A 22,088-nucleotide genomic window follows, 5' to 3' on the forward strand; every position below is an offset into this window, starting at 1 on the left:
TCTATTTTCTGCTCCGTTCATTAGGGTTTATTTAGTAAAGTATCACACATTTACTAGATATTAGTTTTTGAAATCCCTACAGTGATGTGATTTTGTGTTGGTTTTAAGAGGGCTCTAAAGATCAGGTGAAAACCTGTTCTGAAAGAACAACCTTGTGTTTAAATGTTCTAGGAGGCATTTTAACAGACTTAATACCTATCTGGGGTATTCTTTCTTTGTCTCTCTCTCTTTTTTTGAGGCACTGAGAATCAAACCCAGGGCCTTACACATGCTAGGCAAGTGCTCTACCACTGAACTATACTGCAGCCCTTCTTATTTACATGGAAAAAAATATGCTTGTCTAAAGCATACAAATTTACTATTAAAAACAAACACAGTGACATGATTGAAAATACTATTGTGTTTTCTTTATGGGTTTTTCTGCACAGGAACCTTCTCTGCTGTGTACAGGAAATTCACAACAGGCTGGCAAGGCCTCTGGTCTACCCTGTGGCCTTTCCACCTCAGGACAGTGTGCAGCAGTGGACAGAGCGACTGCAGCACCTGGCCATGCAGACCCAGATTCTGCTTGAGCAGTTTTCCTGGCTCTTCCAGTGCTGTCCTAGTGCAGAACCAGCTGCGGGCCATGGAAATGCTCCATTTCAGGGTCAGCCTTCAGACACCCACCTGGAAAGACCAGAACTCATCAAGGGACTTCTGTCCGGAGTAGTGCCACCCTTTGATCTGAGCTACCCATCCCCAGTACCTGGAAGTCAACTGCCCTCTGGTTGCCAGATGCGGAAACAAGACCAGCTTTGGCAACAGTCAGTTGCAGGGTTAACAGAGATGCTGAAAACCATAAAAACAGTGAAAGCTGATGTCGACAAAATTAGGCAGCAGTCTTGTGAGACCCTCTTTCATTCATGGTGAGTGTGTCTATCTTTACTCTTCCTTTATGTGCGTAGGTGCTTATTCAGAGTTTGTCATGGGATAAAATTATGAAAAGAAGTATGCTTTAGTCCATTGTTGTTCAGTGGATCTACATGGCACTTGGCAGTATGTCTTACTGTAACCTTCAGATGGTGGGTTTTGCCCAGCATACATTTTTTAGTGGGTTAAAAGGAGCGGCGTGTGTGTGTGCATACACGTGTGTTGTAGCCCCTTCCTTTCAACATTGTGGCATTTCTGTTGCAGGAAAGATTTTGAAGTTTGCTCTTCTGGGCTGAGTTGCTTGTCCCAAGTATCAGCTCATTTGCAAGGCCTAGAGTCCTTGTTCATTCTTCCAGGGATAGAGGTTGAGCAAACAGAACCACAAATGAGTTTAGTTGAAAGCCTGGAATACGTAAGAGGAGAAATCAATAAAGCCATGGATGACTTTACTACTTGGAAAACACGTCTCCTCACTTCAGGCAGCCATGGAGGTAAGGATTATTCAGAAAGGAAAAAGTAAAATTCAACATAGAATGATGTCTTATAGATTTAAGTCTGGGTTATGTTTTGTTTAGATATACCTGTCTGGGGTTCTAAGATAAGGAGTATGGTTAGAATCAGCATCAGCTCTCAATTGTTTTTCCTCACTTGTTTGAATGCCTTGTCTTTAGGTGATTAACCTGTTGGATGTTTTGGTGCACACAGGTAGGAAGGCAACACAGACTTACTATCACAGTTGTCTCTTAGACTGAAAAGCTTGGGACTAAATTTGGTGTTCATACATACCATCTTAACTGTTACTTTTATATTTTTAGCATTTTTTGTAAATTCATTCTAATACAAGATGATAAATTTGTAGATTTATCTAGGCAAGGAATGTATCTTGCTATAAACCTTGCATCCAGCACAGCTTAGCACAATAGTATACCAAATAGAAAGTGCTCAAAGTGGCCATTTGTTAAATAATAAATGAGTATTGTTAATGATTTTCAGAAGTATCAAAGCTAGTGATTGGTGGTTTTAGTTTGTTTTGCACTGTTACTTACTAGGACACCCAATGTTGGATGAAAGCTTCATTGAAGATTTTTCAGAACAAATGGAAACTGCCATCCGAGCCATCCTCTGTGCCATCCAGAACTTAGCAGAAAGAAACAGTGAAAATGCAGAGGAAAGCCCTGACCAAAAAAGACCACAAGAGGAAGATGGTAGGTTGGACAAAAATTAGATTTATAATTGATTCAGTTTTTGTAATGTAATTTTCTGTGGCTAAATAGTTAAGAATATTAGAAACAGATGATTGTGCATGAATAGGGATAAAAGCATTACTTTTTGTTTATCATGTTGTTATTTTCTCTGATTGAAAGAGGGAGCAAGCTTTGAGAGACTGCAACCAGGACATCTAACAAAACTCTTAGATGATGACTTCTGGGCTGATGTGAGCACTTTACATGTGCAGAAAATAATTTCTGCCATCTCTGAGCTATTGGAGAGGCTAAAATCATACAGTGAGGATGAAACTGCATCGAAGCACACGGTAACCAGCTTCTTTACAAACTTCTTGCTCTTCACAATGGGCTGAGCAAGGCAAAGTGGAGGGAGTCCCAAAGCAGGTCTCAGTGTCAGAACCACTAAGAATTTGGTACATTTGTAAATGTAAATGTCACTGACAAGCTTTGATAACAACTTGGGGTTTGCTTGCTAAGGGCTACAATTGTGAGATGCATAGGTACAGAAATTAATAATCTATAATATCGGTTAAGATTCTTTCATATCTGAATCACATACTCCCAGGTATCTTTGCTAATGGTGGATATTGCCACCATCAGTGAGATTTAACAGCCATCTTCTGTTAAACCTTCTAAATCTTCTTTAACACCATTCCCTTCACAAAAAGCTAACAGGGTGAGAAGTCGTAGTCTCTGTAATAAGTCCAGAGAAGCAGCTTATATTGTAGGACATTTTAAGTTATTCTGTAGTATTGCCTCTAGTGTCAACTTTGATTTCCTAGAATTTATTTATAAAAATTAAAAAAACAAAACAAAACACTGAAGTAAATGACTTCAATAACTGAGAATTCGAAGGGCATTTTTGTGAGAGTTTATGTGAACAAGGAAGAGATTTCAGTGAGCTGTGAGTGGGAGGTATGCAAACACGTGTGACTCACCATTAGTTACACGCAGCACATTCATGAAGCCATATAACCACTGTTGCTATCTAGGTCTAGAAAGTTTTTATCTCCCCAAAGGAATAGGAGTGTGAGAAGGCTTTTTGGTTTCTCTTGTCACCAGGTCTTCAGCCAGGCCTGTGGCTTGTTGGTGCGTCTGGTACCCATGCTACACAGCTTCTCAGACCTCGTGCTCTTCTTCTTGACCATGTCTCTAGCAACTCACCGGAGCACTGCAAAACTGCTGTCTGTGCTTGCCCATGTCTTTACAGAGCTTGCCCAAAAGGTAAGGACTATTCACATGAACACCATGGAATATCAGGGGCCCAAATATTCTGTATCCCTCACAGTATTGGGTTTGACAGGCTTGTATTTTGGACCAGCACAAATAGCAAGAGCTGATTTGATTTACTCTCCCTTCAGAGTTTAAGGCTTTGTCGGGACCTGTTTACTAAACCTATTTCCTCAACTCCGTGGGCTATCTAAACCCTGCTTCTGTTTAGCAGGCTGGTAGCTTTGCTTTAGACTATTTGTAATTACAACTAGATGATAAAGGAACTCTTGGTATTAGAAGGAGGGTTTTTTCTTTAATAAGGAAGTAGCTCATTTATTCAATCACATTAGCCAGGACTATGAAAAGCACCAGTGTTGTAGAGATTATAGATTCTGCCTTTGAAATTCATGGACAGAAGACAGTGAGATCTAACAGACACAGCATTATTATAGAATGTGTTGTCAGGGGTATCTAATTCTTGTACTCTAAGTTTGTCACTTACCTTTACAGGCCTTAATTTCCTCATTTGTGAAGTGATATTTGCCTATACTTGTAAGCTATTTGGCAGGACAGAGGGTTACCAGGGATTGAACCCTGGGGCTCTTTACCCCAGGGCTGGGGACTAAGCTACATCCCCAGCCCTTTTTATTTATTTATTTTTTATCTTGAGACAGGGTCTTACTGAGTTGCTTAGGGCCTTGCTAAATTGCTGAGGGTGGCTTTGAACTTGTGATCCTCCTGCCTCAGCCTCCCTAGTGACTAGGATTACAGACATGTACCACCATGCCCAGCTTGCCTATACTTGGAAGCATTTTTTTATAAAAACCACTTTCAAGTGAGTTTTGTTTTGTTTCTTCCTTTGTATTCTGAGATTTTCTTCAAATCTAAATATAATACAAATGAGATTCACTTGAGGAAGATATGAATTTACAACTAAAGATGGGGTTTGGACTTTTTGTAAACACTCAAAAATTCTTGGTCACTGAAATACTGAAAAGAGTTAAAAAGTGGGAGGCAAGCTGGTGCCTCATATCTGGAAGATGAATATGTTTATTCATTAAGCAATAAGTGATTGATCATCAGGTTTGACCAGCAGTGAGCCAATCTTACTTTGCATCACTTCTTGAAGAAAACACTGCAAAAGACAGTGGTAAGCAGTGTGTGGTGGTGCACTTCTATAATCCCAGCAACTTAATTAGAGTTTGAGACAGGAGGATGGCAAGTTTAAGGCCAACCTCAGCAATGTGGTAAGACCCTGTCTCAAAATAAAAGGACTGGGGACATAGCTCATTATCAGAGTGCCCCTGCGTTTAATCCCCAGCACCCAAAAAAAAGAAGAAAAAAAATAGTGGCAGGATAGTATGTATGGTAGGGGTGCCTTGAGATTGGGTCAGCTACATTTGTCCATTTGTACTGTTGCTTTTGTCTGACAGACTCTAAAATGACTTTGGCACGACAGACTTGTGTACTCTGGGGTAGGGGGCCTGGGCATGGGAAGGGTTCTGATATGCCAGCATGTCAGAAGCCCAGTGACTTCCCAGCTGGAGCGACTATAGTGATGTGCACCCTCAGAAGGGTATCTGAATTGCCTTCTTGTGAGGTCCCTCCTTCTGCCTACATTTGAACATACCTCTTTTAAAACAACTTAGCTCAGTAGGAAACTTAAATAAGTTAACCAAAAAAAATTTTTTTTTCGGTGCTGGGGATTGAACCCAGAGTCTTGTGCATGCAAGGCAAGCACTCTACCAACTGAGCTATATACCCAGCTCCAAAATGTATTTTCAAATCAATTTTCTGAGAAGTGAGCTACCCTTGCCTTTCTTTTTTTAAGTGTCCAAAATTATATTCATATCCTCTCTGAGTAGTGCTAAGGGAACTTGAAAGTAGGTTAGTGCTTCAATAGTAGATTTAGGTGCACAGAAAGCCATTTCTGCATAACCAAGTCAAAATCACGGTTCATTGGTCTTGGACCTTAATTTCTTATTAATTGGCAGTTTACTTTTTAATGCATTTTCATCCTCAGACTGATAAATATCTTGATAGTATGTATTTTCTCTTACAAAATTAAAATATCTGAGAGCCATTACTACTTTTCTGTCCCACAGGCTAGTACTTTTTTCAGGCTATTTTTTTTTTTTTTTTTTTTAACTCTTCAAGATTGTTATCAGACCTGACTGTGTTCTTTCTAGATCCCTGTCTGTCCTGGCTCAATGACTTTCTTCTAAATAATGTACTCCTAGTATATTTCATTCAAAATTTTGTCCTGGCAAAGTAACAGATTATCGCATGCCATAGGCCTGTACAAAGTCAAAATCATATGTAAATCTGATGTCAAGCTGTGAAACTACATAGTAACTGTTACCACCAAGGAGGAAAAGAATATCAAAGGTCTACTATACTTCCATCGGGTTTAAGATAACTGAGCTAAAAAAGAACTAAACATTTTCCCCCCTTTGGTAGGACTTGAAACACTTCTTAAATTGTTTTTGTGCCTAAATATTCACTCCATTTTTTCCTAAGGGTTTTTGCCTGCCTGCAGAATTTATGGAAGATTCAGCAGGAGAGGGAACAGCTGAATTTCATGACTATGAGGGAGGTGGAATTGGAGAAGGTGAAGGCATGAAGGATGTGAGTGACCAGATAGAAAATGAAGAACAGGTACGAATTCTCATGCATGAAATAGATTACAGAAGCTGAATTTCTCTCCCATGTCATACATATAAATGGTTTTTACTGGGTTATTGGTTTTCAGACTGATCTTATGGATATTGATGCTTAGGCAGTAGATGGAAATAAAAAGCCTAAAAAGCCCCAGAAAGGACTTTTTCAACTCAGTCACTGGTGATAGCTGTAATGTTGGAAGGAATGACTGTTTACAGTTTTATTTTAAGTGCAGAAGTATTTGCTAAATGATTTCTACAGAATATTTTTGATGGTTCTTCTAAGGATAAAAAGCTTGACTGTTTTAAGTGATAATTAAGTAATAATCTCAAAGTTCACTAGTAGGTTTTCTCATGTATCTTTAAGACTTGTTTAGAATTGAGATTTTGTTACTTTTATATTTTTAAAAAGAATGATTAAAAATCAACCATAGTGAAAGAGATAATAATCATGAATCTTTTTGTTCAAAATATTAGATTATATAGGAATATATAAATTAAGGAAAAGTGAATGAAATTATATTCGCATTGGGGCAATCTTTCAGAGATCAAAGTGACAAAAATAAAAAAGATTGAGATAAATTATATTTTTTTAAATCTTACAGAAGAGTACCTATTCTTTTAAAATCTCCCTGGAATTTTTTTTTTTTACAATTTTTGTGAAGAAAACAAAATTATTTTCTGATCACAAAAGTAATAAAGTGCAAATTAACTTCATAAATGTAATACAAATAGGGAGAGAGGAAGGGAAAAGGTACTGGGGACATTATGTTATTTGAGTGTATATCAGCGAATCCCACAATATGTATAATTATAATGCACCAATAAAAATTATTTTAGGACTAGGGATATAGCTCAATGGTAGAGTACTTACCTTGCATGTGGGAAGCCCTGGATTCAATCCCCAGTACTCCTCAAAAAAAATTTTTTTTTTAAGAAATGTAAAACTTAGGGCTGGGGAGATAGCTCAATTGGTAGAGTGCTCGCCTTGCAAGCACAAGGCCCTGGGTTCAATCCCCAGAACTGCAAAAAAAAAAAAAAAAAAAAGTAAAACTTACAAATTATTACATGTGTCTACTTTCTTAGGTCTTTTTTTTCTTTCCCCAGAATTAAGGGTGCATCATTAACCTGGACATTTATATTCTAGAACTAAAGTAAACATTAGTGAAGTTACAACATTCATTTATATTTTCTATCATGCTTTTTGATACAGGTGGAAGATTCATTTCAGAAGGATCAAGAAAATGGCAAAGAGGATCTTGATTCAAAATCTGATATTAAGGGCGAGGATAATGCCATTGAAATGTCGGAAGACTTTGAGGGGAAAATACATGATGGGGAGCTTGAAGAACAAGGTATGAGATGAACTGTCACTACATTCTTGTTTTAGAAAACAAATATTTTCTACAGGAATACAGGTTCTCAGTAAGAAACCTATTATAATTGTTTGAGACAAGTTTGTTACTCTGTATAACTGCAGATAAAAACCTCAGCAGCTACATGTGCCATCACCATCTCCACTGAAGCAGAAATTAGGAGTCAGTTTTGGAGATCCTTCATCTCCGAACCAAGACACTGACTGCCTCATGTGCTTAGGTGCAGTGGCTTGGTACTGCCCTACAGGAAAGCCCAAAAGAGAAGTGAGATGTCTCTTAACAGCTTGGCAGTCAACACAAATTATTCTGTATAGTTTTTGGTTGGTGTTGTTTTGTTTTTAATTAAAAAAAAAAAAAAAAAAAAAAACCTCTTTTCTCTAATTTAAAAAAAATAGTTGTTTGTTGGAATGAAAATTTAGTAAAGGAAACAAATACCCTTTAGGCCCACCACCCAAACCACTTAATAAATTTTGGTTCTGTATTTCTTTCCATTTATGTCATATCTATGCACACACAAGAGCACATAGAGAGCTATAGCCTGCTTTTTTGAACATCTTATAAACATTTCCCTTGTCATTAAAATTTGAGAATATGACTTCTTATAAGAATATGATTTCCTATCATCATCAACCATGTTTGTACCATTCTTTTACCCTAAATTTCCATCTAAAGTTAATTTAAGATAGTTATCTTATTCTAAATAAAGATCTTACAGAAACGAATGCTGACCTTAGAGTTGAAGAGTGTCTGCTTGCCTGTGGAGTATAATTGTTGGCAAAGCAGACCTTGAGCAAAGACAGAGGCAAGAAATTTTTAATAAATTAATCTAGGCCTGATTTTTGATGTTGAACAAAATCATAGAAGTACAGTATATTGGAGATGACAGAGGATCCCTGGAAATCATTATTTCAAAGATAAGAAACTAGGGCTGGGATTGTGGCTCAGTGGTAGAGTGTTTGTCTAGCATGTGTGAGACACTGGGATCAATTCTCAGCACCACATAGAAATAGATAAATAGATAAATAGATAAATAGAATAAAGGTCCATCGACAACTAAAAATATATATATATATTATATATATGTATATGTATACACACACACACACACACACACACACACACATACAATAGGAAACTAAAGTCCAATGAGGTTAGTCCCAAAATGGGTATATCCCTACACCAGAACCAGATATCCGACAGTAATTCCACCACTCTTACTATTTATTTATACACCATAGACTTATTTCTCCAGTTTGCAAAATAAAAAGAAACTACTTGAGTAGATCTGGGAGTAGAGTGTCTGTACCAACAGGCAGTAAGTCCCACATGGTACTGTGCCCAGAATTGGACCCATGCTTTTACGCACGTAGGACTGGGTTAGAGATCTAACTAAACTCAGTGCCTTCCCTTTCAGAAGAGGATGATGAGAAGTCAGATAGTGAGGGCGGAGACCTGGATAAACAGATGGGCGATCTCAATGGTGAGGAAGCTGACAAACTAGATGAGAGGCTTTGGGGTGATGACGAGGAGGAAGATGAGGAGGAAGAAGACAATAAAACTGAAGAAACAGGACCAGGAATGGATGAGGTAATTAAGATTCCCCCATCCCAAAGACCCTAGGCCAAGAGGAGACACTCTCCCCACCACCTGCCACTCCCTGCTTTTTTTTTTCATTTTTTTTTCCTTCCATCCTCTTTTACTTTTTTTTCTCTGACCATATTGTGTTTAGAGCTTAAACAGTAGCCTGACCCAAGTCATCCTTGTGTTATGGAGGAGGCGAATTAAGAAGACTGGTGCAGATCCTCTAAGCTGATTCTGTCTACACTGAATTTCTCCAGCTTCCAGTTAGGAGAATTTCAAGGCTGGTGTTGACACTGTAGTGCAGAGTGGATGCATCTAATTATTATTACCCCCATTCACACACTAGTATTTTTGCTGTTGTCTGGCCACTCCAGATTATGATCTCTGGGATGGAAATTAGCCATATATAAGGGTTATATAAGGGAGAAGTCAACTGTGTAGAAACAGTTTCTTGAATTGAGTATGATGATATTGTGTCTTTTATTCTTTTGATGTTTAGGAAGACTCTGAACTAGTTGCTAAAGATGACAACTTGGATGCTGGAAATTCGAACAAAGATAAAAAAGAGCAAAATAAGAAAGAAGAAAAGGAAGGAGCAGAATCAGATGATGAGAGGCAAAGCCAAGATAAAATTAATGAACAAATAGATGAGGTAATAAGGATTTGAAACTGCTCTGCTCTCCTGACTTAAGACCAAGGACCCACAGGGCAATACATAGTTCTTGGAGTATCTTATGGTAGTTTTTCCTGTTCATTGATTGCTCTCCCGTTGATGCATTTTAAAAAGTGTGCAATACAGGCTCTTAACAGGACATAAAATATTTAACAGTTGGTTAATGACAAGTTAACCAACAAGTTGGTTAATGTTGTTCGGGTTCATGCTCTAGCATGGAAGCTAAACACTGTAGTTCTTTTATTTCTTCTCATAAGTTTCTGTTTTGAGATTGAGTAACACAGGGCCTATTATCCTTGGAGAGCCTAACAGAAAGTGAAATTTTGAAATTCTAACATGAAAGGTCTAAAAATATTAAAATACTAAAGTGTGCTGATAATTTTAAGGAAGAAAAGACATTGTAGTCTTCTCTTGGTGTAGTATAAATAGTTAGAACTAATTTTATCTAAATTACTGGGTTTTGGTCCTTTTTCTTCTTCTTCTTTTTACTGCTCTAAAGAGAGAATATGATGAGAATGAAGTGGACCCTTACCATGGCAATCAGGAAAAGTTGCCAGAACCTGAGGCTCTGGACCTTCCAGATGACTTGAACCTTGACAGTGAAGACAAGAATGGTGGTGAGGACACAGACAATGAAGAAGCAGAAGGTGTGTCTTTCCTATGAGACCAGTTGGAAATCATTGTCACTGATAATGAACAAAAACTGATTTCAGAGAGCTAGTCAAGTGTCACAGCCTGTTAAGTATTATTTGATCAGCTCAGTCCCAATTGAAGAAAATTGTTTGCTTTTTCTTTGTAGTGTTTCTCATTTGAGTGGACTACAGTTCATAAGCCAGCAGATTTTGCTCATTTCTTGTCTTGTTTTGGTACAAACAAGACCCTGGGGGTGCTTTACCACACACATTGTTATCTCTCCAAAGCCATTACTATGTTACCATCTTGTGAGTTGATGTAAATACAATGCAGCCTTGTTATACCCACACCTCCCATGCAGCCCAGTTACAGTTCTTTGAGGGAGATGATGGTTTTATTGACTGTTGTGTGTTTATTCTGAAATATGAGGTCATTATAATGGGGAATGAGACTAAATAATCCCAAGAAAATCACATGGTAGTAATCTAGTGTCTCCCTTGCCGATTTTTCAACCTTATTGCCTCCTCTTGGGAGTATAGTCTGGTATTAGTTGAAAGCACTGTGTAGGATGTGCCCTCCAAAATAGAGGGTCCCTATCATGTTAATTAACCAGACAGAAAGATGCTAGTTAGCTTCCACTCTGATTTAAATGAGTTATGTACTTAGGGAAAAAAAATTGTGTATGTGTGTGTGTGTATCATATTGGAACAAAAATACCTAGTTAGAAAAGAATGAATAAGAGGCATCATTATGTAAAAATTTAGTTTTGGAATATGACTTCAATCCTGGAGTCAAAAACAAAGCAAGCATTAAATAAAGATTAAAATCCACTACAAGTATAATAAGCTATCTACCTTAAAATACACAAGCTCATTTAGGCTACTGTGTTTATGAACTAAGAAGCAATTATCTTAAAGAATTATTTACGAATAAAAAACTGATAAAGTATCCAAAGTATTCAAAAGCTCTTTTAGTAAAATTGTCAGATAAAATTATTTCCATTTGAATGTGAGTTGTATTTTCTATGTGTGATAAAGAATGACATCTACCAGTTACCCACAATGATGACTGAGCATCAAACTGTAATTTTATGACTTTGGGCTAAATTTTCCTTTTGTGGGTTTTTTTCAGTTTGTGGGTTTTGGTTTTGGTTTTGGTTTGGTTTGGTTTGGTTTTCAAGTGGATGGATTATTTTTAATGAAATGCACCACCAAAACAATTGTATATAATATAAGCATATGGTATGGAAACTTCTTCTATAAAGTATCAGATAATAAATAATGTAGACTTCACAATACATGAGCACTCTATTGCAAATATTACTGTATTATAAAAGCAGTCATAGGCAGTACACAGTGAATAAGGCAAACATATGAGTAAGAAAATGGATGTGGCTATGTTTCAACAAAACTTGACCTACAGAAATGTTAAAGCTGGGTGCAGTGCTGCATACCTGTAATCCAAAATGACTTGGGAGGCTGAGGCAGGAGAATCACAAGTTTGAGGCCAGCTTCAGCAACTTAGCAGAACCCTGTGTCAAACACCTGGGTGTGTTGCTCAGTAGTACCAGGCCTCTAGATTCAATCCCCGGTACCTCAAAAAGTAGAAAGAAACATGTAGAGGCCAAATTTGGTAATGAACTGTAGCCTTAGAATCTCTGACTGAGAATAATAATAAAACATCTGCATAACTACCTCCCAGATTAAGAAAATGTTTTCACATTTCTGAGTTCCTTGTTTTTGTTATCTGTCCAGAAGAGAATCCTTTGGAGATCAAAGAAAAACCTGTGGATATGGAAGAAGCAGGTCATGAAGCTGAAGAGATGAAAGAAGAGACTGAGGCTGACCAGAATGCAGATGAGAATCAACCCAAGCCTGAGGAAGGCCCCAGTGAAGATGACAAGGTGGGAGAGGAGGAGGAGATGGACACAGAAGCTGATGCCCAAGACCAAGATGCTGTCGAACATCCTGAAGAAAACTCAGAGGAGCAGCAGCAGCCTCTGGAGGAAGAAGACAGGGAAGCCACTGAGGAAAGTGGAGAGAATGGCAACCCTGTTGACCAAGGTCTCCAGCCTCAGGTATTATGGGATGTGTACGTTTTCTTATGTAAAAAGTAATATAATGAGAAGGAGAAAACACTTTATTCCCACCAGCATCTCTTTTAGGATACTTCTCCATTACCACATGGCACTGCCAACAACTTTTAAACTTGTGTTTGAAAACTCTCTGACCATTCCCTTCTCTTTAGTGTCCTCTCAGAGAGGAATAGGGAGCCTACTTGCTGCACAACACTAGAACCTAGTGTTCTCCCACATTTATACTAAGTTTGATTTCTCTGCAGAATCAGGAAGAAGAGGAGAAGTCTGACACAGAGGAGCAGGTGCCAGATGCTATGGAGAGGAAAGAGCACACTTCCTGTGGGCAGACTGCTGTGGAGAACATACAGAGTGCACAGGCTGTGGAGCTGGCTGGGGCTGCACCTGAGAAGGAGCAGGGGAAAGAGGTGATAGGCTTTGCTGCCTTGACCGCCTGCCTTCCCTATCTAAAATTAAGGAGCAGTAGCAGTAGTTGGTTTATGTGTGATTTTTTGTTGTTTTATTTTATGTTGCTGACATCTAAAAGATCATTTCCTATTCTTGGAGAAAATGACTATATACCTATTTTTATACATGTCTGTCAGGAAAAACCTCAGAATATTTGCTACAGGCTGTGTTTAAATGATATGCTTCATTAGAATCAGGTTCATTTTGTTTTTCAGAGAGCTACCAGGAAAGGAAAGGTTGAATTTACACCTTAATATGCCTCTACTAGTATTTTTCCTTGTTCTTCACTCAGCTTCTAAACATTTCAATTTAAAAAGCAAAGCAGTTCTTCATTCCTTGGCCTAGTGGTGATATGTTCTGTTATGGCCACAAATCATTCTGCTGGCCCACTATTGAAAGAACATTGAAGCTCAGAGGGCTTGTTGGTTAGCCTCATTGAGCCCCAGTTTTCTCACCAATAACAGCAGCAATTTTTACTATTTTTTTTTAACCTACCTACCATCATTCATTGAGCACCCAGTAGATCGTAAGCATTTTTTAATATTTTAGCAAGTCCTCTTAATAGCCCTGTGAGATAGATGATGGTGTTCCATTTTCCCCATTTTATATTTGAGGAAAATAAGCCTATGAAGTTAAATAATAACCTCAAGGGTACACAGCTGGTAGAGGATGAAGCCTGGTGTCTGACTGAGGCCTAATCTGTGCTGCCTAAGAGTAAGGCATTGTGCTTGTGCTCCTGTACACAAGGGACTAATCAGCTTGAGAAGCAAAGGAACCTAAAAGGGCAACATAACTCTGGTCTCCACACTCCTGTTTCTGCCCACAGACTGGGCCATAGTCATGGGTGAGTTCTGGTAGGCACAGGTGATGAGCTGACAGAGAAGCATCATAGTAAGAGAAGTATGCTCAGTGCAACACAGTAATCAGTGCTCACAATAATTTCCTCCATCTCATTCTTCTGTGGCTTGGGTTTCCTAGGAACACGGGAATGGAGCTGCAGATGCAAACCAGGCACAAGGCCATGAATCCAACTTTGTTGCCCGACTGACCTCGCAGAAACACACCAGGAAAAACACACAGGTCTCTGTCTTCCTTTAAATTTAGGTGAAGCCTGAATATAGAAAAAGATGCTCTAAATGCAATTTAAAAAAAAAAAAATTTTTTTTTTTTTTAAATAAGCTACCTTCCCCAGTCTCTGCTCTCCTACCAGACATAGTGGTAGTCTAGGTGAGCACACCAGGACTGTGGGGTTTTCCCAATGTGATCTCACAACTGGGGTTCCTTCCCTGTACTCATAGGCCATTCATGCTATGCAGCCTAAACTCAGTGCTGGTTGCTGCTGTTCAGCACCAACCAGCCTCACTCATTTCATTCTCCATAGTTTTTTGCGTTTTTTTTTAATGGGGTATGATTCATGTCCATGAAATTATTATATCAAAACCAGTCTCTTAAAGAGTCTACATGCTATCCTGTCCCCAAGTAACCCTTCCTTACCAGAGCAAGTTAGTGCTACCAGTTTGCTGTCTTCGAGAGATATCTTCACATGTAACATATATACTGAAGTATGTCTATACCTATGTTTCTTTGCTTCCTTGACTTTATTTCAGATATAAAGTACATCTTATTGTTCTGTATAAGTATATAGAAGCCCCATTCTTTTTAATAGGTAAATTGAATCCCATTGCTGTTATGGCTATACCTAATTTACCTATGGATGGACGTTATGGTTATTTTGAGTCTTTTTGTCATTACAGACAAGGTTCTGATGAATTTTCTCTTACTTCCTACAGAGTTTTAAGAGAAAACCTGGGCAGGCTGACAACGAACGCTCCATGGGTGATCACAATGAGCATGTGCATAAAAGGTTGAGGACTGTGGATAAGGACAACCAGGCTGAACAAGAATTAGCCCAGCCCCAGCCCCAGCCCCAACCCCAGGCCCAAGCAGAAGACGCGGATGCATATGAGCACATTAAACAAGGACATGACACATATGATGCACAGACCTATGGTATGAGAGGGGAAGATTTATCTTTTTGCTCACTGAGCTCTCCAACTGTGTGCCTGCCAAGTAAATAAAGAGGGAAAGGAAATGACTTTTTAAACAAGTTCCTTATAAATACAGAATAAAATTTTCTCTAATAAAGAAATAATTTGGTTTTGGTACCAAGGTGTTATAATGATCAGGGTTTCTGGGTGTAGTGTAAGCCTTCTAACTATACTTACAGTCACATTCAAACCTACACTGATTTCAGGGTTTCTTGGTCCTGAAAACTTTGGCATAGGTCCCTGCAGTGGCAGGACCCGTGAACTTGAAATGTGTGTCTTCCCCATGAAGTGTAAAGGGCAGCAGGGAGATCTCGGCACAGAAGATCTGTCATTCTGTTGCCTTGGCGACTTTTCATTGTTGCATTCCTGAAAATAAGTTAGTATTGATAATACCTATCCATGAGGATGGTACAAAAATGACTGCAATGGATAACTTTTTTCTTAGTCTCCACTTTATTGAACAGAATGATTATTGAAAATGATATAGCTGGTCCAGTTCCTACCACAGGCTGCAATTTGAGCAGGTCTTCCAATACTTCAGTCTGTGAGACACTGTCTATCAGGGCAGTGTCTCAGAGACCTGTTAGGGTCTCTGTCCCAATAGGGCAATACCCCACTGTGGATCTTTGTGAATTTACCACTACAATGATCTGGAGATAGCACACAAGAGAGAATGGATTTCTGCCCTAGTATCGTCACAGCCTGGAGAAGGGAACACTATTCTAAAACTTGAACCCAAGAGGGCTTAGCTAAGCTGTTCAGAAGTCTGTCCCCACTTTAAAAGAAAACCGACCACATATCAAGCTTTTGCTTTGTCTCAAAAATGTCTTCTGAGCCTCTGCTGTATGATCATGGAATTTCTCAAATAATCCTTTGAGCTAGGATATTATGTAGAGAGAGCAGCACACTGAACCAAAAAATTAAAAGGAATTGACCAAGTGTACAGTGCTGAGTTTCCCATGTTGGTCTTTGTGCCCCCTTTTATACTTTCAATCAACTCTTTATAAACTACAGTTTATTTGCCTATAAGTTAGTAATAGGATATTTCCTTTAGTTGCTGTGAGTCATGTGCTCAAACTTTTTTCAGGTTTGTTTACTGGTGACAGCAGTAAAAACCCAAGTTAAGACACCCTGTTTCTGTGGTCAAATGTATAATTACAGTGTATATTTGTATAGGAGGTAGGCAACAGGCAGTTCTATCAGTAGGTCAGTAGGAAATTTTAGGCAAAAACAAGTGTCCAAGTCACACAGCTGGTCAGTGGCAGAACCAGCATTAGAATTTTGGAAGCTATAAGTGATACAGAATCCATAGCCCACTTGTTTTTACTTCATTACGCAAAGACCTAAGCTTTCTGTTTATGTGCATGCTGTTTGCAGATGTGGCCAGCAAGGAGCAGCAAGAGTTTGCGAAAGAATCTGGCAAGGATCAGGAAGAGGAGGAAAGAGAGGATGCCCTCATGGATACCGAGAAGCAGGAGGAACTCCAAACAGCAAACACAGAGCAGCTGAAGCCAGAGGAAGTCAAGTTGGGAACCACAACAGCTTCCAGTGAGAACTGCTAGTGACCAAGCCTTTTCTAAGCCAACTTGGAGAAATCAGTTCTCTAAGACTATAGTCTAGACGGGGTTTTTTCTGTTTCAAGTTATTCATCCATGACCTAGATAAATAACTTGCCTATAATTATTTTACTGTATGTCGTTTGGGGCAGAAAGGTAGAGGGGTGGAGTAGCAGGATAGCATCTTGAAACACAGACCCCAGCCCGGGTGCAGTGGTGCACACCTGTGATCCTTGCAACTTGGGAGGCCGCGGTAGGAGGATTACATATTTAAAGCCAGCCTTGGAGACTTAATGAGACTGATTCAAATTCAAAAAAGAAAAAAAGGGTTGTAGCTCAGTGGTAAAATGCACTTGAGTTCAATCCCCAGTGCCCACTCCCTCACCCAAGAAAGAGACCCCAAAAGTTGAACAAAATCCCATTAGTCTTTAAATATATAAAAGAAAACAGAATGGTGTATTTACACAGTTGTGTTAAGAAAGTATATTATTGTAGGAATGTTTTTAATTATGTTGAAATATGTATTAGCATAAAATATTAAACAAAAATGCATGTGAGAAGATAACAATTTCTATTTCATTTCATAGCTAACTAAGTTCTGTTACCAGATAGTTTGTTTTAAAAAGAGCCATGGATGCAGCAACTTAATTTTATGAATAGTGTGATAAATACAAATCCTAAAGAAATTGCCAAATTCAAAAGCTTTTTATTCTGCTTCATTCCTGTCTTTTCAATGGCATTCAACACTGTCCACTACCCTGCCATTACCCGAGAGTGGGAAAACAAAGCTTTGTGATTAGATTTGCCTGAATTCAAATCCGCAATTTGATTCTATGAATTGAGACATATTTTTAATTTTATCTTTGTTTCAATTTCCTTATCTATAAGATGGAACAATGATTTTATTTTAGGTTTGTTTTTATTGATCAGAACTGAACCCAGGGCTTCATTGTGTGCTAGACAAGCCCTCTATCACTAAGCTATACCCCAACCCTTAGTTTCTATTTTTAACAACACACAAGGCTTAAAGAATCACACAATCTTATAAGGTTTGTTAAGGCAACAGTTTCCTGTTTGCTCTCTAAAGAATAGCTGACTTCAATAGCAGGGTGGGAAAGAAGAGAAATTAGTAAGAATTTGGCAATGACTGTCTCAAAAAGCAGGAATATTTGGAAATGTTGAGTGAACAGATGAGGTCTGATTCGTTGATGGGCAACAGGGTAGGCTCAGGCTTTCTGCTAATATGATAAATAAAACTATTCCTTACTTAAAATAGGCCTTGATGAAATGGAGGTAGAAGCCCAAATTGTTAAATCAGAGGAACACCAAGACTCCAGGATAGACAGATCCTATAAAGAGAGAGAGAATGAGAAACCAGAGAGAAGCCGAGATTCAACCATTCATACAGCCCATCCGTTCCTCATGGATACAATTTTCCAGGTACTAAAACTGACCAGATGCTGCTTTAATAATTGTCAAAATAATTTTAAACTTCATTTAAGTCTTTGTCTTTTGAACTTTATAGAACATCTGGTTCATGTCCTTACCAAAATTTTAAGAATACTATTGGTATGAGGGGGGTGTTCTTTTTTTTTTTTTTTTTTTTATTTTATTTTTTTTATTCTATTCATATAATGTTTTTTTTTTATTTTTTTTTATTTTTTACATTTACATAGGGTAATGATGTTTATTTTATTTTTCCCCTCCCCCCACCCCTCCCACCCCTCTTTTCCCTCTACACAGTCCTTCTTTCCTTCATTCTTGCCCCTCTCCTTAGCCTAACTCTAAACCTAACCCTAAACCTAATGCTAGCCCCTCCCACCCCCCGTTATATGTCCTCATCCGCTTATCAGCGAGATCATTCGTCCTTAAGTTTTTTGAGATTGGCTTATCTCGCTTAGCATGATATTCTCCAATTTCGACCATTTGCCTACAAATGCCATAATTTTATCATTCTTCATTGCGGAGTAATATTCCATTGTATAAATATGCCACAGTTTCTTTATCCATTCCTCAACTGAAGGGCATCTAGGTTGGTTCCACAATCTGGCTATGGTGAATTGAGCAGCAATGAACATTGATGTGGCTGTATCTCTGTAGTATGCTGATTTTAAGTCCTTTGGGTATAGGCCAAGGAGTGGGATAGCTGGGTCAAATGGTGTTTCCATTCCAAGCTTTCTGAGGAATCTCCACACTGCTTTCCAGAGTGGCTGCACTAATTTGCAACCCCACCAGCAATGTATGAGTGTTCCTTTTTCACCACATCCTCGCCAACACCTATTGTTGCTTGTATTCTTGATAATCGCCATTCTAATTGGGGTGAGATGAAATCTTAGGGTAGTTTTGATTTGCATTTCCCTTATTACTAGGGATGTTGAACATTTTTTCATATATCTGTTGATTACTTGTACATCTTCTTCTGTGAAGTGTCTGTTCACTTCCTTAGCCCATTTGTTGATTGGATTATTTGTATTCTTGGTGTAGAGTTTTTTGAGTTCTTTATAGATTCTGGAAATTAGCGCTCTATCTGAGGTATGGTTGGCAAAGATATTCTCCCACTCTGTAGGCTCTCTCTTCACATTTCTGATAGTTTCCTTTGCTGAGAGAAAGCTTTTAAGTTTGAATCTATCCCAGTTGTTGATTCTTGCTTTTATTTCTTGTGCTATGGGAGTCCTGTTAAGGAAATCTGATCCTGAGCCAACAAGTTGAAGATTTGGACCTACTTTTTCTTCTATAAGATGCAGGGTCTCTGGTCTGATTCCGAGGTCCTTGATCCATTTTGAGTTGAGTTTTGTGTAGGGTGAGAGATAGGGGTTTAATTTCATTCTATTGCATATGGTTTTCCAGTTTTCCCAGCACCATTTGTTGAAGAGGCTATCTTTCTCCATTGCATATTGTTGGAACCTTTGTCAAGTATGAGAAAATTGTATTTATTTGGGTTTGTGTCCATGTCCTCTATTCTGTACCATTGATCTACCTGTCTATTTTGGTACCAATACCATGCCGTTTTTGTTACTATTACTTTGTAGTAGAGTTGAAGATCTGGTATTGCAATACCCCCTGCTTCGCTCTTGCTACTGAGGATTGCTTTAGCTATTCTAGGTTTTTTATTCTTCCAGATGAATTTCATAATTGCTTGCTCTATTTCTGCAAGGTACATCATTGGGATTTTAATTGGAATTGCATTGAATCTGTATAGCACTTTAGGTAGTATAGCCATTTTGACGATATTAATTCTGCCTATCCAGGAACATGGGAGATCTTTCCATCTTCTAAGGTTTTCTTTAATTTCTTTCTTTAGTGTTCTGTAGTTCTCATTGTAGAGGTCTTTCACCTCTTTTGTGAGATTGATTCCCAAGTATTTTATTTTTTTTCGATGCTATTGTGAATGGGGTAGTTTTCCTAATTTCTCTTTCTGAAGATTCATCACTTATGTATAAAAATGCATTGGATTTATGAGCATTGATCTTGTAACCTGCTACTTTACTGAATTCACTTATGAGTTCTAAAAGTTTTCTGGTGGAATTTCCAGGTTCCTCTAAATATATAATCATGTCATCAGCGAACAGGGATAGTTTGAGTTCTTCTTTTCCTATTCGTATCCCTTTAATTTCTTTGGTTTGTCTGATTGCTCTGGCTAGAGTCTCAAGGACGATGTTGAATAGAAGCGGTGAAAGAGGGCATCCCTGCCTTGTTCCAGTTTTTAGGGGGAACGCTTTCAGTTTTTCACCATTTAGAATGATATTAGCCATGGGCTTAGCGTAGATTGCCTTTATAATGTTTAGGAATGTTCCCACTACCCCAATTTTTTCTAGTGTTTTGAGTATGAAGGGATGCTGTATTTTATCAAATGCTTTTTCTGCATCTATTGAAATAATCATGTGATTCTTAACTTTAAGTCTGTTGATATGGTGAATGACATTTATTGATTTCCGAATGTTGAACCAACCTTGCATCCCTGGGATAAAACCCACTTGATCGTGGTGCACTATCTTTTTAATATATATTTGTATGCGATTTGCTAACATTTTGTTGAGAATTTTTGCATCGATATTCATTAAGGATATTGGTCTGAAATTTTCTTTCCTCGATGTGTCTCTGTCTGGTTTAGGTATCAGGGTGATATTGGCTTCATAGAACGAGTTTGGTAGGGTTCCCTCCTCTTCTATTTCATGGAATAGTTTGAGGAGTATTGGAATGAGCTCTTCTTTAAAGGTTTTGTAGAACTCGGCTGAGAACCCATCTGGTCCTGGACTTTTCTTTGTTGGTAGGCTTTTGATGACCTCTTCTATTTCATTGCTTGAAATTGGTTTATTTAAGTTGTGTATGTCCTCCTCGTTCAGTTTAGGTAGTTCATATGTCTCTAGAAATTTGTTGATGTCTTCGAGGTTTTCTGTTTTGTTGGAGTATAGATTTTCGAAATAGCTTCTAATTATGTTTTGTATTTCACTCGTGTCTGTTGTGATGTTTCCTTGTTCATTCCGAATTTTAGTAATTTGAGTTTTCTCCCTCTTTCTCTTTGTTAGTGTGGCTAAGGGTTTATCAATTTTATTTATTTTTTCAAAGAACCAACTATTTATTTTGTTAATTTTTCCAATTGTTTCTTTTGTTTCGATTTCGTTGATTTCGGCTCTGATTTTAACTATTTCCTGTCTTCTACTACTTTTGGTATTGGTCTGCTCTTCTTTTTCTAGTGCTTTGAGCTGTAGTGTTAAGTCGTTTATTTGTTGATTTCTATTTCTTTTTTTGAATGCACCCCATGAAATAAATCTTCCTCTAAGTACTGCTTTCATAGTGTCCCAGAGATTTTGATATGATGTGTCTTTGTTCTCGTTTACTTCTAAGAATTTTTTTATTTCCCTCCTGATGTCTTCTGTTATCCATTCATCATATAATAGTGTATTATTTAGTCTCCAGGTATTGGAGAAGTTTCTGTTTTTTATTCTGTCATTTATTTCTAATTTCAATCCATTATGATCTGATAGAGTACAAGGTAGTATCTCTATCTTCTTGTATTTGCTAACAGTAGCTTTGTGGCATAAAATATGGTCTATTTTAGAGCAGGATCCATGTGCTGCTGAGAAGAAAGTGTATTCGTTCTTTGTTGGATGGTATATTCTATATATGTCTGTTAAGTCTAAATTGCTGATTGTGTTGTTGAGATCTATAGTTTCTTTATTCAATTTTTGTTTGGACGATCTATCCAGTGGTGAGAGAGGTGTGTTAAAATCGCCTAGTATTATTGTGTTGTGGTCTATTTGAATTCTGTAATTGAGAAGGATTTGTTTGACGTACGTGGATGAGCCAATGTTCGGGGCATAGATATTTATGATTGTTATGTCTTGCTGATTTATGCTTCCCTTAAGCAGAATGTAATGTCCTTCTTTATCCCTTCTGATTAGTTTTGGTTTGAAGTCCACATTATCTGAGATGAGGATGGATACTCCAGCTTTTTTGCTGTGTCCGTGTGCATGGTATGTTTTTCCCCATCCTTTCACCTTTAGTCTATGGGTGTCTCTTTCTATGAGGTGAGTCTCTTGCAGGCAACATATTGTTGGATTTTTTTCTTTTTAATCCAATCTGCCAGTCTGTGTCTTTTGATTGATGAATTCAGGCCATTAACATTCAGGGTTATTATTGTGATATGATTTGTATTCCCAGTCAATTGACTC

At 38.1% G+C, this 22,088-nt stretch overlaps 1 protein-coding gene across 1 annotated transcript in view; it reads left to right on the forward strand.

The window, feature by feature from the left end:
* Positions 1-22,088, forward strand: part of Mdn1 (midasin AAA ATPase 1) — a 163,787-nt gene that overhangs the window by 132,398 nt on the left and 9,301 nt on the right. The window contains 16 exon segments of the mRNA XM_047557902.1: positions 429-905; positions 1,174-1,400; positions 1,959-2,114; positions 2,274-2,443; positions 3,198-3,359; positions 5,868-6,005; positions 7,221-7,362; positions 8,798-8,970; positions 9,464-9,616; positions 10,137-10,284; positions 12,025-12,347; positions 12,611-12,772; positions 13,791-13,892; positions 14,603-14,822; positions 16,238-16,408; positions 17,693-17,856. Coding sequence (XP_047413858.1) covers positions 429-905; positions 1,174-1,400; positions 1,959-2,114; positions 2,274-2,443; positions 3,198-3,359; positions 5,868-6,005; positions 7,221-7,362; positions 8,798-8,970; positions 9,464-9,616; positions 10,137-10,284; positions 12,025-12,347; positions 12,611-12,772; positions 13,791-13,892; positions 14,603-14,822; positions 16,238-16,408; positions 17,693-17,856 — 3,088 coding nt within the window.

Source organism: Sciurus carolinensis, chromosome 7 (assembly GCF_902686445.1).
Source record: "Sciurus carolinensis chromosome 7, mSciCar1.2, whole genome shotgun sequence".
Classification (NCBI taxonomy): domain Eukaryota; kingdom Metazoa; phylum Chordata; class Mammalia; order Rodentia; family Sciuridae; genus Sciurus; species Sciurus carolinensis.